Here is a 17,933-nt window from a genome sequence, read left to right on the forward strand (position 1 = left end):
GTGTGGAGGCTTTTCTGGTCATTTGTGGTTCTAGTGAGCAAGACAGAGTGTGTGTGTGTATGTGTGGTTGTTAGTGGGGTGTTTAAGTCACATCTAGGGAATAACTGATGTATGTGAGGAGGAAGAGAGATTACCTGATCTTTTTCCTGCTGGTAGCAGAAGCAGCACAGGCCCTTGTTTTCACACGTATCCCTAGTACTTCATCTAGAAATCAGTACAACAAATGAATGTATCTCTGATCTTCAGCTTTTGTCCAAGTTGAGGTGTATGTGTGTGGGAGCAGGGAGTTGAAGTAAATCTAACATCAAATCCATGCTCTTCACTTCTTACTCCATTCAAATTTTTCTTGAGCACTTGGAGCAAATAATCTTTCTTTTACTGTTTAAGACTTTCTGATGCCTCTTTTGTAATTTCCAATACAGGCTAAGTTTTTTTTGTGGTCTTTATGTCCACTGTGCCAAATAGATACCCCTTTCACCTGTGTGTTGCATTTTTAAACCTTTGAGTCATTTCACTGTTAGGCTCAACATTGGCCATTACCCTGATGCAACTTGATGTAATCTACATTTTCCACAATCCACTCAATTGCTTCAGCCAGCTTCCCTTCCTGACTCTCTTTGATTCATTCTGCACAAAACACATCTCCTCTGAATGCAAAGCTTGAGATCTCCCTTTGGCTTCAAGGATGTGGATCACACTTTCTCCCCTCTTGTCATTATGTTAGTCAGAATATAATTTTGCTGAAGTGCCGTGCCCTGACACTGCTCTTGGCATCTGCTTCCATGTGTACTGCTGCTTCTAAAAATGTTACAAAACTTCATACCACTGTCATCTGTTTCTTACTGCTCAGTTGTGTGCTTACTTGAAGATTTCTCTTTTTTGTCCTCTGAATCCTCACCTTGCTCTGAACTTCATACAGCCCATATAATGCCTTTGTCTTCTCTAGCCTCAGCTAATTTAACTTTTCATTAGTCTGTACTTGTGCTGTGCCATGAGGGCAATTTTCTCAACTTGTTGAGTAACTCCACATCTTTGAAATCCATTTTTTTTCTTGTATCATATGTTCTTTGCAATTCTTCAGTGAATTAATTGCATTTTCAAAGTTCAGTCTTCATTAATCTGGGTGACATTTACTCTAATAGCCTTTATATGGCACATCTTGCATATCTGTCCTGACTTGTTCAGCTGGAAGCTCAGAACTGGTGAAACTCTAGTCATGGACTGATAGATGACATTAGGCTTTTTACATTAGAAAGGGATGGTGCAGATCTTATGGCCATTAGCAAAAGCCCACTCACAGCAGTGCTTTTTTCCTATGGAATAACAATATTCAGTTTTCCCTTCTCCTGTGATTGTGAATCCTAGTATAGGCCTTTTGAGGTTTTCCTTCAAATCTCCTCCAGAGGTCAGCTCATCCACAAGATGCATTCACACGTGTTAATATTCATGCTCACTGATGAGAATGTTTTGTTTCCTTGTCTGTACTTTATTACATAGCAGTAATATTCTAAGTAAAATGCTTTGCTGTTCAGCTCCTTTGAGACTGATGTATTGACTTATCTAGAAAGCATTAAAGCTGTAGTGCTGATGTCTTGAAGAGCTTTATTTAAACTCCTGCTTGAGCTCTGATTGCAGACATGGAGGACAGAAATAGTTCTTTAATGACAAAGTCACCACCCTGCAAAACATATTTAAAAGCATATAAACATATGTCTGATAAAATATAAGCCAACTGATATTCCCATTATTCTTTTTTACCTGCAGCATAAAGGAGTAGCTTGGTAACCATTCTTTGTGAAAACATCTTTTTTTCAACATCCTTCAACATCCATATAGATCAGCGAAATACTCATTTCTGCAGCTGTCCCTCAGCTCTTCAAGTAAGTCAACAGCTCTAATGGTAGCAAAGCAGGAATACTCAAACAGGCAAATAACCTTGCTTTCTGGCAGAATTCTGGCCATAGGCAGAAGTCATGATGGGCTGCAAAATCAAGGGACAGCAAAAGAAGTACTGAGCTTTCCGTCTCTGTTGACCTTTGTGGTGCTGTGGCCTGTTTGCTACTTGTGCTCAGACTTCCCAGTTGAATTTGCTCATCCTTCAGTGCCAGCTGCAGCTACAACAGCAGCAGTGGGATTTGCATGTGCCACTGCAGCCTCAAAGGGGTACATTTTCTCTCCTGCTAGGCAGAACTTGCAGGAGCAGTAGATGGGATGAGGAAGTTAAAAGAAGACACAAATCTGGAATCTGAGATCCACAAATCTGGATCTCAGATTTCCCTCCTCATGTCTCCCAGCCATTTTGTGTCCTGGGAAGACATCTACTTTTTGTTCTTAGAAAACAAAGGAGCTTCATATCCTCAAAGATCCACATAGACCTTCAGTGTGGGGCCTGGTGGGAAGGTGACTGTATGCTCTTAGTGATTATGTCAGGGCTTTTTTTGACTTTGAGGAGAGTCTGACTACTGGCGGCTCCTTAGACTGCTTTTCCAAAAGAAGTGTTGCAGAGTTAGGACAGAGGAAGACTTGTATGGAAAAGAAACTATTAAAAAAATAATTTTTTTTTTAAGGAAATCTTAGTGCACTTCTTGCATGATAAGAAATACAATAAATCCAGTGAAACAGAACAGGATTTAAAATACTGCACAAGTTTACTGGGAAGTTAGACCACAGGCAAAAAAAAAAAAACATTTGCATTTTGGTAGTCAACCTTTTGTGGGACACGTGGCTCCTATACTGAAATTTGAAAGTGAAATCTGATTTGGCTTTGCATAGTATTTTGAATAACTACAGAGCTAAGCTGAGTGTACCTCAGTGGTAGAATGCTAGCCTGAACTTGCTGGAGAAATCTCTACCTGATGCTCAGGAGACCCGCCGGAAGAACAGACATTTACTCGCAGAGGACAGTTTAATAGAATGATTAGGCTTAAGCCTGATAGACAAAATGTTTTAACAGCAAATGAGGTTTGTGCAATAGCCTCAGAAGGTTCAAATTATCAGAATTAAGAGTAGTTTGTTGTTGTTGGTTTCCTTTTTAAAAGCTTAATCATTCTAAATTGCTTCAGCTGCTGCTTATGTTTCACCTTGAATGAACATCTCATTTTTCTTTGCCCAAGAGGAAGTGTCTCTCTGATCTTGTGTTTCTTCAGTACAGCATTTCCTTCTTTCCTTGAGGAGAAAAATGACCTGGGGTTTCCTACGTGATCTGTTGAGTGGAGTGAATAAATATTCAACAGGAATTGGAAGAATTTGGGTAGCAGTTGTGTTCATATTCCGCTTACTGGTTTACGTTGCAGCTGCAGAAAACATCTGGAAACATGAACATGATGAATTTGAATGCAGTATCAAGCAGCCTGGTTGCGAGAATGTTTGCTTTGACCATTTTTTCCCTGTCTCCCACATCAGACTTTGGGCTTTGCAATTAATCATGGTCTCAACCCCTTCACTCTTGGTTGTTTTTCATATTGCTTACCGAGACAACAGAGAGAAATGCCACAACCAGAAACTTTATAAAAGCGCAGGAGAGAGAGATGGTGGATTGCTGTGCACTTCCCTTGTCAGCCTTATCTTAAAAACAGGATTTGAAATAGTTTTTCTTGTTCTGTTTTATAAATTGTACAATGGATTCGAAGTACCATGTCTTGTGAAATGTGACATAAGACCGTGTCCCAATACTGTAGACTGCTATATTTCCAAACCTACAGAGAAGATGATTTTCCTCTATTTTCTGGTGGCAACTTCCTGCCTGTGCATTGTATTAAATGTAAGTGAATTAAGTTACCTCATTTTCAAATACTCTGTAAAATGCTATCTGAAGATATACATAAAGAAACATCAAGACTCAGAAAGTGATTGCCACAAATCAGAAACCATCATTCACAACAGAGCAACAGCTGCAGGACGGTTCCATGACAGCTCCCTGTCCCTGCCTCTGAATATGCAAGATGAATGTGAAAAAAATTCCCTGTCAACTTGAAAGAAGGCTGAAGACCACTTCCTGCTGCACAAACTGTATTTGGCCAATTGCTTTTCCAATCCGTGCTTTACAGAACTGAAAAGATAGATAGTTATGTAGGAAATACTTTTTGTCTTGTTAATTCCCCCTGACTTGAGAAGATAAATTCAGTCGCATTGTGCATGTCATACATAGAATCATCTAAATCTTTTCATGGTGAAACAAGTGGCATAGAAATCTGAAAACTCCATGAAGCTTCAATATAAATGCAGATGCTTATGATAAATCACACCTAAACAATTGCTCAATGAGCTGTGTTTTGAATATTACACAGGATTGCTTTGGTACAAGCAAAAAGAGGCTTTTTATATGAAGAGTTGGAAGAACTTGGGATTGATGAAGATGCTGAACAGTAAGAGGATGTACAGCATTGGTTGAGTGGATGGCTCTGACAACGGTTGAAATAGTGAGTATAAGGCGTTGGCATATGATGGCTGCTGGTGTGTGGAAGTGAGCTGGGTGGGCACAAGCCCATTCCACTGGACTACTGTAAAACATCTCAAAATAAAAAGAAAGAAAATAAGAAGTGGCAGACACATCTAGTTTAGCCCATGGTGATGAAGACAGACCTGGTTATTAAGCTATTTATGGAGAATTTCCTTCTGAAGGTATTTGAGCCCTTTACAGTTTTTAGGGCATTTATCATCAGAGCATGTCCTGTAAGAAAAGGTACTTGCTCAAACTTGTGCAGGCAACTTGTACCAGAGTTAACTCCTGGTCACCTGCACCAAGGATCTTCTCAGTAATTTGACTTTTCTTCTGCTCCGTGGCTGTGGCATTTAATGGAAAAAGATCATTCCCAGTTCCCCAGGATCCGAGCGGTGAAACAGCCTGCACAACATGGCAAGCCAGTAGTCCTGGCATTCAGTAGCAATGTCTTCTAGGATCTAGTCTTCTGTTGAACCCAGACTTCTGAGATGATAGAAATTGGCACCTAAAAAGACATACTTCAGGGTAGCTGAAATACATTTCCGTTGCTGGAATGAAAGACCTCTGGACATACCTCAGTACTGAGTCTGATCAAAATACATCTTTTAGAGAAAAACACCGTCTGCTGTAAGCAGAGCCGCCTTAACGCTGAATTGATGTTACTGTTCACGCCTTAACGCTGAACTAATGTTACTGTTCAGCCAGGATAAAGAGAAGGAAACAGTAGCAGATGAATGTCAACTAGTTATTTTTTTCACTCAACGCCTCCCATCTTTGCTTAGGAAGCATTACTTTTATGAGTCCTGGTGTAGCAGTTAATTCAGTTAAGAACTAATGAATAAACTATGCATTTTTTTTTTTTTTTATTTCCCCCCCCCCCCCCCCCCCCCCCAAATAAACCTGCTTTTACAAAAGGTAAAAATACTTTTGCTGCTCCTAAGCTTGACAGGAGCAGCCTCAGTACCAGCTTGCCAGCTTGTGGCCAGTTAAAGTCGAGTGATGCTCAGTCAGCATGCATATGGAGACTGTGCTTTACAGCACTCAGAACATGTTCTGCTAAATCTCTAGTAGATAGAATATGGCACATGGCAGAAATACCACTAGAAACTCTTGTGCAGTGACTGCACAGCCCCCCCCTCCCCAAGAAGCACATGAAGGAAAGCCACTGTCCTGCAACCCTGTATAACTGGGACAGCCACAGGTGGAGAATAAACCCCAAATTATCTTGGCCTTTTTTTGTATCCTAATGCCTCATTTTTTAAAACAAGGGCAACACTATCAAAGTAAAAAATGCTTCCATAGTGACTGCTTTTTTTCATGATTGAGGACAGATTTTAAGACAGCACATGAATGAAAAAGTATTCAGTCATTTTTTTAAAAAAACCCAAGGTTTATTTGAGAGAAAACAGAAGCAAACAGAGTTTAGCCAACACAGGTTTCTGATTAAATTTGTGCATTAGCTGCTGTCTAATATTGAAGTTTACTAAGTCAGGGCTTGAAGGGTTTTACAGCATCCCCTAAAGCTCTTGTGGCTGGAGCTTCTTGCTCGGTCCCCAGATATTCCTGTAAAACAAGAACTTTAATTCTTTGGAATGTATATTCAAGGTTTTATTTCTATCTTCAACAGCCATGAAATGATAAATAAATTCCAAAAATCAACATTTCAAGTCTTGGATGATACTTCAGGCTTTGACAAAACCAGCATCTTACATGAGAAATAGTCTGAAAAATTATTATGGACTAAATCTGTGTGATGCCAGCTTACCCATAGAAACCAAGCGGCATGTCCTGCAAAATCAGGGTGTTTGATAGAGCTACTAAAGAAATAAGCATCACACAAGGTGGCTCTGCCAGACATTATTTAACCTGAGAGAACAGAAACACACTCACCTACTTTCTGAGCCCTTGCTCTTGTCCAGCGTTTGATCTTCTAATGGCTCTTTCCCTTCCACAGCCTCTTCCCTGCCTTTATACTCCTTTGTGCTCCACTTTCACTCACCCATCCATCCTTGAAGTTGTTTGCTCTGAAGTTTTTGGTTCAAATGAGTTTGTAGCCTCGGTCCCTAGCCTAAAGTTTTAAGGGCCTTTTTGTGTATTCATATTCCAAATCAATTAAGAATTAAAAATCAATTCAAGTGCTATTCAAAGTGTGAAAGCACAGTCTCCTCAAGCACATAGCAATTGGCAGGAAACTGATCTAAGCCCATGCAATTGCTCCATGCTCATTCATATTTCAAAACATTTCTGCAAACATTAAAAGATCCGAGTCTTACACGGATGCAGAATCATAGAATGGTTTGGGTTGGAAAGGACTGTCCTCTATCTAGTTCCAACCCCTTGCCATGGCAGGGACGCCTCACACTAGATCATGTCACCTAAGGCTCTGTCCAACCTGGCCTTGAGCACTGCCAGGGATGGAGCACTTACCACTTCTTTGGGCAACCTATTCCAGTGCCTCACCACCCTCACAGTGAAAAACCTCTTCCTTTTATCTAACCTGAACTCCCCGTTTAAGTAATCTCCTTGCTCTCTGACAGAAAAAAATATTTCCCTATTTGCTGTTTCTTCCCTCCATTTCCATCTCCACCACCTCGAGCCCCATTTCCCACCCCTTCACCAGATCCTCTTCTCCACACCAAGGCTCCAGCCAGGGGTGAGCAAGACAAAACCAGGAGCTTCTCTAGCCTGGGAGGGGGCTAAACCTGGGGATACAGCTTGTCTCTGCCCACACAGGTGAGAGCCCCAACCAATTCTTTGTCATAGGAACTAATTGTAAGAATATATCCAACTACTTTTCCTCACCTGGACCATGACTTGTTTGCAGTGTTACAAGCACCGCTCCCTCACTGTCCAACAGCCACAGGCAGGACATCCCAGCAGAATGCTCTAGGACCAACAGTCCCCACCATCCTGCTAAGAATGACCACCCCAAAATATGTGAGGGCAAACCCACTGCTTTTACACTGACTCAGGGCTCAGAAAACATCAGACTTCTTTATAAACAGAGTTAACCAGAAGAGAGGCTGACTGCTAGTTTAGAGGTGTCTTTCAATCACAAACCTATGTGCTCTGTGCTCTGCATCCAGACTCCCCGAATTAGTCACTTCCCCATCAGTGAAACTACTGGTTTAGTCATCACATTCCCCATGGTGACAAGGGGTTTAAAAGAAAGCGCCTTTGCTCAGTGGCACCACAGTTCATGGGTGATATGTCTGGAAGATGGAGACAGAGAGGAGGGAGAGGAGAAAGGCTGGGTGGCAAAGCAGGGGTATGGTTCCGAACTCTGGAGGAGCTGTCACTTCAGGCACACTGCCGCAGCTGTACTGGGATGTTATATACATCACTCGAGGTAAAATATATAAATGCAAATACCAAATTTATTTCCTCAGGAACCTCTGTAGGTGGCTTTACCAAACTACAGTGCTCTCTGCAGTACACGATATCTTAAATCAGACCCTACTTTTAGCCCCCACTTCAACATGCTTTTTTAAAACCCTACCACACTGGCTTACTTTTTAGACAGGTTGTCAGTACCCACTTAAAAGGGAGTGTGCTGTGCAGGGCACTGACTCTACTGGTGCAGCACCCTCTTTAATTAATTGGGATAAGAATGAGACAATAGTAAAAATTTTATTCTCAGAAATTCAGACCCAAGTTAGAAATGATTTCCTGGATATTTATAACATTGGAATTCCCCCCCCCCCCCCTTTTTTTAATAGCATTCTAGTATAGCACCATGTAGCTAAATAGTAGTATGCTGTTTTCAGCCTAAAACCTGCAACTGATACAGTATCTATCATTGAGAATGTCAATGTTGAAACTATTTTATTTACACAACATAACGTTCTAAAAAAAAAAAGTGAGGTCTGTCAACAGCGACTGCAGTGGCTTCGTATCTCTCTGAAACCAAGAGATTTGGGGCAAGCTGTGTGGATCCTCTCCAGAGGAGCTCCTCTGCTCTCTTCTTCACAGAATACAATCACAGAAGATTCACCTTCCTGCAGAAGAGATCTCCCCTGCAGCCTGTATCAGACAGCAACTCCATCCAGGGAGACTACGTGGTCTCTCATAGGTAAAACATGACATCATGCACTTATAACAATCTCTCATAGAGTTAAACCACAAGGATTTGGTGTGGTTTTACCCCTCAGACCGCACCTTTGATTCACTCATTTAGCAGAATTACCAGTGCTAGCCCCTCCAGAGGGACTGGAAGTGAGAGAAGCAAATGGGCTCTGTTCAAATTGAAGCACAGGCTTTCCTATGCAATTTAGCACCAGATAGCAAACCAAGGGCTATGCCAAGTTGAAATGCTGTTGCCTTTCTGCTTTTTCACACATAATCCTCACCCTCATGACAAGTCACTTCATTTGGTTGTAGGAATGTGCCCTCTGCATTCAAGTAAACTGCCAAAGATTCCCGGTGAATAGCTTGAGAGCAATCAAGTGTAGCATTTAATGCAAAGCTTCACATGGCAAGACAAGTTTATAGGGGAAAAAAAAAAAAAAAAAATCAAGCCAATCTCTCCCAAGATAGACTATTTTATATTACTGAAGGTAGGTCACATCCAATATGAGAAGAATCCAAGCAAAATTTTTGGTACCACACAATCCAGATGGCATGTCCCATCCAAGTTAAGTACAAACACGCATGAAAACCAACCCTGAAGATTCCTGGGTACTGACAGGTCCCACCAACGCATTCATGCTTTTGGTTACTCAACAGACCGGATACCTGTCATTTCGGTTAGCAGCAGAAATATATATGGAGAAATTGCTCTGATCCTGGGCACTACACGTGGCACCGCTTCCAAGGCTCATTCCAGTGTGGAAAACGGAGAGAGGTGGCGAGAATGCTGCCAGGTACAGTCAGCAAGAGGCAGAAGAGCACGGAGGGGGCCCATGCCATCTATACAGCACACCCACCGAGTTTGTCTGTAAGATCACACTCACTTCCCTTTCAGAAAGTGCCTTATTTATTCAGTTTTTAATGGTATGGCATAAGGACTCTCGTATTTTATAGATAGATACCAAACTGGTATTATCAAAATAAACCATCTGTTTTATAAACCAATTATTTACAAAAATGGTTTCTGAAGCTTTTTGTTTTGTTTTTTTTTTTTAACAAAAATTAAACTATACACCCATCTAAGTTACAGAAACAAAAATAAGCTTTATAAGATCACATGTATAAAATAAGAAATGAAATGTGTTTTTATTTAAGGCAATACTGGGCTACTTCACAAATCACCACCTCAAATATAGATACTGCTCCACACTACTAATTTTCTATAACATTCACAATGGATTCTTTAATACCAAATATTGTTTTAGATCTCCAATGTAGCAAACTATTTTTATTCACATTTCAATTTTTATTACGGAATCATAAATGCTTTGTATCCAATTAAAAGCAATGAAAAATGTAGCTATAAGAAAACTATTATATTTATGTGTTAACTACATATGAATATCACCCATAGATTCTGGATGTTATAATTTATGAAAATGAGAGGGTGTCAGTATGTTTACCTTATGAAATGTGGTTGTATCCAGCTCCTCTCCTGTAAATAAATGCTTTATGCAAAATAAAACTGGATATGGCAGACTTGGCTAATTTTAGTTTAAAAGTTCTTAATTTAAAATGACTAAAGAACAGTTTCAAAACCTTACTTAGTTACAAATTAAAATTCCAAATATAAATGTGTAATTTAATAGTTTAGACTTATAGACTGCTGGTGGCAGCAAATGATTTACAATAATAAATATATACTAAAAAGAAATTTATCTACAAATAATAAAAGAGTACTGTTATACATGAACAATAACCTGGTGAAAGAGAACAATCACAGACAATTCACAAAGATTTAGTTCATGGAAAGGACAATCTGATATAAAGCTGAGGTTTTGATGGAATATTTACAAAACTGAAGCAATTACTCTGTTCTTCAAGTCCCATAGGGATAAAAAGAAATAAGACACTTACATGACTCATATCATGTTTTTTGCTAGATTTAATCACTTCAAAATCAAAGGTCCACAGTTACTAACATGCTTGATGGCTTCCTAGTCAAAATAAATGTTATTACATCTCACAGTTAAACACATTAGTTTTTCAGTATTTTGACTCCCTTTCCTTGGGACCCTTCACAGTAACTTCTGCAGCTAAAACCTCTGGATTATCCTCCCAATGTCTTTCGGTCTTTCTCAATGTGACGACAGGTTTCATTTCCTGAAGCTGCCGCAACACACGCTCGGTGCAGTCTTTAAAAGTCTTCTCTAAAACAATCCGTACAAAAGTCTTGTCTAAAACGATCTTTACGTTGTCACCGCAGGGAAGCTGTGATGGGTTGGCAAACGGTATGAGAGTTTCATTTTCAGAATACGACCAAGTGACATTATTACTTGCTACAGAGGTCTTCTCGTTGTGTTTTCGGGCATTTGAATGGGATCCCTTTTTGGTTCCGGTGCTGTGGCAGTCTCTTTCTGTGGTTTTCTTTTGCTTCACAGCAGACTCCTCAAGGAATTTGAGAAATGATGCTTCAAATCCCATTGGCTTAAAGGAGCTCCAGTCAAAAGCTGCAGGTTGCTCTTCAGCTGTTTGAATGGCTACAGCAGTCTCCTCCTCCCTGTGCGTGCTGCTCATGTCAGCAGGCGGCACTTTCTCAGGTTTTTCAACTTTCCTCCTCTTACTCTGGGATACATTCTTTTCTTTCTTTGCTCTTTTTAAGTTTAGTTTTTGCTTTTCTGAGGGGCAGGAGTTGGTCTCTGGCAAGTCACTATTTACACTGGAAGAGATTTTTGCTTGATTTTCAGCAGTTGAACAGTCCTCGTTAATCAGTTTAGTAATGAACAGTTCTGTCAGTTCATCCACTTCGTCCTTTTCACCTTTTTCAGTTTCCTTTTGTGGTAATGTAGTTGTGCTTGAATTATTGCTCACAATCAAACTTGGTTCAGGCTCTTTCACGTCACTTTTTTTATCAGTCTCCTCTTGCTCACAGGTGTCTTCCTTCACTGGCAAAACAGAGAGTTTTTTAGATACAATAAGAAGATTCCTATGTTGGGAAGTAAATGCTTTGGAGAGCTTGTGGCATTTATAATGCCTTATTATGTTACTTTCGCTTGTAACTACAGATGAACATCCTTTTATCATACATGGATACTGAGTTATGAACCTGCTCGTACATTCCAACAAGGCATCATTTCTAGCCTTTATGGAATACACATGCTTGCCACGTTTCAGTGAATAACCCTGATTTTCTTCAGCTTGAATTCCTTTTGAGTTTTTGTTGTCCAAATTCAGGTTTTTCTTTAGTTTTGTTTTCCCTGACAACCTGTTACATTCTTTTCCCGATCTGTTTTTTGGTACTCTCTGTTTGGACTTCAGTGGTTTCTCCTGATTTGCTTTGCTTGAATTGTTTTCCTGATCTGGTGTCAGTCTCCTTGGTCTTATTAGATGATCTTTATGCCTGTCATTATGTTTGTTAAAAATATGCCTCAAGAGGTTAGACCTAGTAGCATAAACACGATCACAGCCTTCACAGTCACATCTGAATACACTGTCAACTTCTACTTTGTTTGGCTTTATCTTAATGCCGTGATCTGCCTCAAGATGTACAACATAGTTAAGATAAGCTGTAAATGAGGACTTACACTGAGACTGGTCGCAGGAAAACCTTCCCACTTCCGGAGCTGGTTTCATGTTTCCAATTTGCTCTGGGGTCATGTTATGAAGCTTCATGTAATGTTGTATCAAGCCAGTAACTTCCTGGAAGATGTGAGAGCAGTCACTCACCTCACACCTGAACTCTTTGACAACAGGTTTGGTTTCCATCTCATCACGTTCCTCTCTGCCTCGCTCATTCTCCTCCTCCACTTCAGCAGAGAAGGCTGGGAGGTCCGATTTGTGCACAGCTTGGTAATGAAGGATTAGGTTTTGCTGTATTGTAAAAGCCGCGAAGCAATCCTGATGGACACATCGGTAGGGTCTGTAAGGGCTATATCTAGTGGGAAACTCCAGAGACTTTGGTACAGGCTTCCTATGTTTTCTGTCCTCTTTTTCCTTCCTGTACCTCCTAACCTTGTGTAATTTGGCTTCTGCCTGTGTACTACCGAAAGAGATTGCATTATGTTGCTCTGGTAGAACAGAAATCACTTGGGGAGGTTTTTCCAGTCTTTCAGGAATGTCTTCTGGTAAAAGTTTTTCCAAGACTATTACAGGCTCTATGACTTCCTTTGTCTGAGCTTCTTTGACCAACGGAGCTGCAGTTTTGGTTCCTATTGTTAGTGGATGCAAAGTTTTTATTTCAACAGGCTGTGGGGCTGTGTTTATGGTCTCATTTTGAGATCTTCTGCCATAAGGCCTTTTAATTTTTAATTTCACCATCTCCTCTGTCGTAAAATGATGTACAAGCTGACAATGCGCTCTGAGATTAGAGTTTCTTGTGAAAGTTTTTGGACAGGTAGCCACAACACATTTGAATGGGGCATACTTCAGTTGATGCTTCTTAATTTCTAGTATCATTTCTGCAGTGTACTGATGAATCTTGCCATAGTGTTTAAATAATGCGTCTTTTGTCATAGCACTGTAATTGCAGCCTGGATCCTGACATACAAAAGGCTTATTAACTTTATCACTGAACTGAATGTTGGTTGCCTCTGCAGACAGCTGGATGAGGGTTTTATTTTCAGTCGATACAACAGGAACTCCTGGTGCTAGCTTATCTGTTGGAGGAAACTGGGAAACAGTCTGGGAGGCTGGAATGGGTGGATCATCATCTAGTTTCAGTTTTTGCAAGCGTTCCATAATTTCCAACATTTGAGTATCATCCTTTTGAGCCATCTCAGACTGAGCAGAGCTACTCTTTGCAGCACTGACATTCCCCACATGCACAGCAAACTGCGGCAGTTTTACACTATGTGCAGAACCTCCTGAAGAAGCCTGTGCGTTACTTATTTGTGACTTCTGTCCTGAAGCACCAACAGTATCCTGAATTTCAGTTTTCACCTCAAGTATGTTTGTATTCGAAGCAGTTTCAAGAATTTCCAGAGTTTTTTCAAAGTTCTGCAGAACACTCCCTTTTGAAATCTTCTTCTCTGAATTTGCTTGCACACAAGAATTTACAGCCAGCATTTCGGAATCCCCATTTTCATTTTTTACTGTTAAAGGTGGGAGTGTTGTATGAGCCTCGAGATCTGTTTTGAAGTTCTCTTTGATACTGGTCATTAATAACTGATTGTCAACATTGTTGAGTTTCTGTGCGAGGTTTTCCACCACTTGAGAGCCACAACTGGCTAGTAAGTTGGACTGAAAACCTTCTCCCTGCATTTGCACGTTTTCTTCAGTGCTTTTGTTTAGAAGTCCTACCACTGTATTATTTACTGCTACTTTTGGTGATGTGTTGGGTGCAAGCAAAGGCATAGCTTCTTCTTTCTTCTCCTCTGAAGCACTGGCTCCCTTCTTACTCGAGTTACTCGATTCTGTGTCCTTGGGACTACTAATAGAAGAAACTTGTGAACTATCCTCTGCAAGATTTTGCACTGCTGGAAAAAGATCTAAACTTATGTCAGGATAGAGGAAGTCTTCTTCAAACCTGCTTAGCCTTGGGTCCCCTCTCGCAAAAACAGGCAAACGCCTACACAGTAGTCGAGAGGTTTTGGTGTTGAGGGTCCTGTTTTGGTCAGTTAGCGGGGTACTGGGGTTACAGGCTGGCTGCACCAGAGGAGACGTGGTTGAGCTGGGGAGAACAGCTGCATTTATCTGAGTTGTAGCAGTGATGCAACTTGTTGCAACTACGTGTGGAAGCACTTCTGTGTCATCAAAGGTACTCGGGATGCCTGCGGTTTCCAAGGCTTGTTTTATAATCCGATTTCCTTCCTCATTCCCACCAGTATTAAAGTTAGCCACACTGGCCTGTGGAAACACAGTCTTCAATAAGGCTGTGGAGTGATTTTCAGCAGCAAGTAACTGGAGGAATGATGGATCTTTAAAACACGTCTCTGGACTGAAGGCTGATTCCTGCGGTTGCTGCAAGTTTAATGAATTTGAGGAAAGAATCATGCTGGCAAGCAGAGACTGTCCGTTGGCCTGCAGAGCTTCTGCAGAAATTTCTGATCCTTCCAGAGGCTTACAATAAGACCTCTTAGATAAGTGACCACCAAGTGATCTAGGATTAGTGAAAACTCTGAAACACCTACTACAGATAAATTTGCCATCCCTAATTATTGCTGGCCACTTGGCCCGCTTGTTATGTTTTGGCTTCCTTTCTTTCCTATTCAGGTTCCGGACACAATCCTTTTTCATCTTTTCTGAAGCTGGATCTTGAGAACTGGTTTCAATGAAGTTATTTTCATTACCCAGTCGTGAGGGAAATAGCTGAACAACAGTCTCCTCTTTTGTGAAAGCAGAGCTACTGTTTCCTTCTAGTTGTGATGAAAAGTTATTTGTGTTATTTTCTACTTGCGAGAAGACTGAATTTGGAGGATTCTCTGCTGTCGAGGGAAAGAGAGACATCGGACCATTTTCCGCAGGTAAAGGAAGAAAAGGATCGCCACCACCGTCAATATTCAGAGGCATAACTTTTTTTGCTAGATCATCCAGCTGGGAAGGTAAAGTTGCACCAGACAGATTTTCCATTTGTGAACATAAAACGCTCTCAGGCTCACTTTTAATAGGAGCAGACAAACTTGGATTTATGACACTTCCCACTGAAGGCAACACAGGATTCGCCAAATTTTCTAGGTGGATTGGGAAAAGTGCACTTGAGACATGTTGCACTTGACTGGAACTGGTGGGATTCAAGTTAGGTTTGTTCTGTGCAATTACAGCAGCACCACTGTGATTGGCCACTTTTGTGGGCACAAGATAAACAATCCTCCCATCATTCGGCACATTTTGCATACCGACGGATTTTTGTGGTTTCTTATTTTTATACTGCATTTTAAAAGCAACATATTCTTCAGGGTGTGCTGCTTTCATATGTTTGCCAACACTCTGTGACGAATTGTATGTTCGAGTACATCCGTCGACTGGACAAGTGTATTTCCCAACTGGGGGTGCTGGGGATGCAGCTGGAACCAAAGAGCTATTTATGTTAGGCTGTGAAGGAATAAAAGTAATACTTTCTAAGGTTTTTAAAGGCAGGTTATATAGATTAACTGAAGCCTTCATGCTGCCTTCAATTTCAAGTTTGGAAATGGGTACAGTGTTTCGATATCCCGCCTGATTCTGCACGCTGAATGGATTTACAATGTTCACTTGTCTTTCTAAGCTCTTTGATTCAAGGGCTTCTGGTTTTAGTGTGTCTGAGGTCACAGAAATATTTTGAATATTGTGAGTCTGACTGAGACAATCTCCTTCCTTTCTCTCTTGGAAAGCTGGAAGACGAGGGTCAGCCAATGTGCACAATTGCTGGGTTTCAGGTTTAGTGGTCTCTACTCTGCTGGCAGCAGCAGCCAATTTACCTCTTTTTACAAAGTCATCTTGGATCTTCTGGTTAACAGCAGGCACCTTAATGCTGCTTGTTGGAATCACCACTTCTGCCTTCACTGTACGAGACTTCTCGAAACTAGCATCATTAGGCAAGGAATTGCTTTGCTGCAGCACGATTGCAGATGCACTTATACTTTCATTCCCTGCCGGTTCTGCTTTGACTTCATTCCACACAATGTCTTCTCCTTCGGTAAAACTACTTGGGTTGTCATCCGGAGTAGATGTCAATTCCTCTTTAACAGCAGCTCCATCAGTATTTTCATTAGCATTAGCATGTTGTCTGAGATCAGGCTGGTTAGTCTGGCTTTCAGGCTGCTGCACTGCTTCAGGCTGCTGCACCACTTCAGGTTGCTTGCTGTGATCCTCAACATGCTTTTCCAGTTCATTCTGAGAACGGTATACTTTTCCACAGCTTGTGACTTTGCACGTAAAGGTATTATAGTGTTGTGCTTCATGATCATAGAGTAAATAGGCTTCGGAGAACACTCTGCCACATTTAGGAAACATACACTTTGCTCTGAAGACTTGGTGTTCTTTCCTATGCGTCAGCAGCTCAGCATAACTATTAAAACCAGCCTGGCATTTCATCTGAATGCAGATATAAGGCTTGCTGCCACAGTGCATTTGTAAGTGATCATTCAGATGAGTAACACTCACAAAATGTCGTCTACAGTACTGGCAAATCACTTTCTTGCTTTGCATTTCAAGAAAACGTTTTGCTTCTTCATTGTCTTTGTGTCCCTTAGCATGAGCTATGAGGTTTTTAAAATATTTAAAACCTTTCTTGCAAAATGATACAGGGCAGGTGAATTCATTAACAGGGAGAGGCTTCTGAACTGGCACTACATCTGGTATGTAAGGTTTATCTTTGTCATTGTTTTCATCATCTGAGCCATCATTATCATTAAACACAATGAAGTCTGTTGAATAAAGACTGTTCTTCTTAATGGGTCGCTGCTCCTGTTTAGATACAGGATCAGTTTTCTGATTCTCGTTGGCAGTTGCTATTTTAGGAGGTCTTCCCAGTCTTTTCAGTGGTTTCATAGCAGCCAATCTCTCCTTGCTGGAATTTTTAACATGCAGAGTTACATGGGGAACAAAATTTTCTTTAGAATCGAAATTTTCGGCACAAATAGGGCAACTGTAAATTCCGTCTTTATAATGTTTTTGTGCATGCCTGACTATTCTATGCCCTAGGAATTCTTTGTCACATAACACGCAATACTGCATATAAGCTTGCCAGTTCCTAAATCTAGCTGATATGAACCCTCTCTCTCTGAGTTTTTTAATTTCTCTCTTTTTCTGCTTTTCATCTCCAATATCATTAAGAAGACTTGTAGCTTCACCAAAAGTGCCAGCAAGTCCATTCATAGAAGCTTCTTTAGTCTCTTCTTGGGAATCCTCAAGCTTCTCATAAACCTCACTATCGTTTAGTTCATCTATTGATGACACAATGGACGCCTCCTCTCCCATAAGTGCCAGACACTGACGCTTCAGAGTTTTCCAGTCCCAGAATTCTGGATCAAAAGGCCACTGAGTTTTCAGTACAAGTAAAAGTTCACAGCGCAAAGAATTTGGTATTGGAAGATCCTCTTCATCATACTTCTGGTCAGGCTGATTGTATAGCATTTCAACAGCGTAATATGCATCCACAGTGGGTTCAAGAAGAAATTCACTCAGCTGACAAGCACGTTTGACCTCCAAATCATCTGGAAGCAGGCAGGAGATAGTCTTGCAAATAGATATCTTGACATCTGCATTTTCACTGGATTCCAAGCGCAATGCTTTCACACACAGTTCAATGCAGGTTGCAAGCCCAGCACTATCAATCTGCAAAGCAAGACTCATTTTAGTAAGGCAGCTTAGTATAACCCTTTCTGTATCTGCAAATAAGAGATACTATTATTCAATGCTGAGTGTCAGAAAACATGCCCCTGGAGTATATAATTATATTTTTTACTTTAAGAAACATCATGGTTTGTCTTTAGATACTATTCTTTAA

General features: G+C 40.7%; 2 protein-coding genes across 2 annotated transcripts in view; one reads left to right on the forward strand and one right to left on the reverse strand.

Annotated features, from left to right (window-relative positions):
* The first annotated feature begins 2,680 nt into the window (after window positions 1-2,680).
* Window positions 2,681-4,413, forward strand: GJB7 (gap junction protein beta 7). Its single transcript, XM_057412460.1, has one exon. It carries the CDS (start codon window positions 3,179-3,181, stop codon window positions 3,971-3,973), a length of 795 nt encoding a protein of 264 aa, XP_057268443.1. The 5' UTR covers window positions 2,681-3,178; the 3' UTR covers window positions 3,974-4,413.
* A 5,218-nt stretch (window positions 4,414-9,631) lies between these two features.
* Window positions 9,632-17,933, reverse strand: part of ZNF292 (zinc finger protein 292) — a 37,336-nt gene continuing 29,034 nt past the window's right edge. Inside the window, exon 8 of the mRNA XM_057412446.1 lies at window positions 9,632-17,761. Coding sequence (XP_057268429.1) covers window positions 10,556-17,761 — 7,206 coding nt within the window. The 3' untranslated portion in view covers window positions 9,632-10,555. The remainder of the gene's footprint in view (window positions 17,762-17,933) is intronic.

The sequence above is a fragment of the Pezoporus wallicus genome, unplaced genomic scaffold (assembly GCF_028554395.1).
Source record: "Pezoporus wallicus isolate ANWC-B61680 ecotype Strahan unplaced genomic scaffold, APGP_CSIRO_Pwel_v1 contig_4788, whole genome shotgun sequence".
NCBI classification, from domain to species: Eukaryota; Metazoa; Chordata; class Aves; order Psittaciformes; family Psittacidae; genus Pezoporus; species Pezoporus wallicus.

Excerpts from the sequence above, each read along its gene's own strand:
- GJB7 (XM_057412460.1), top strand. The coding sequence starts at position 3,179 with ATGACCTGGGGTTTCCTACGTGATCTGTTGAGTGGAGTGAATAAATAT.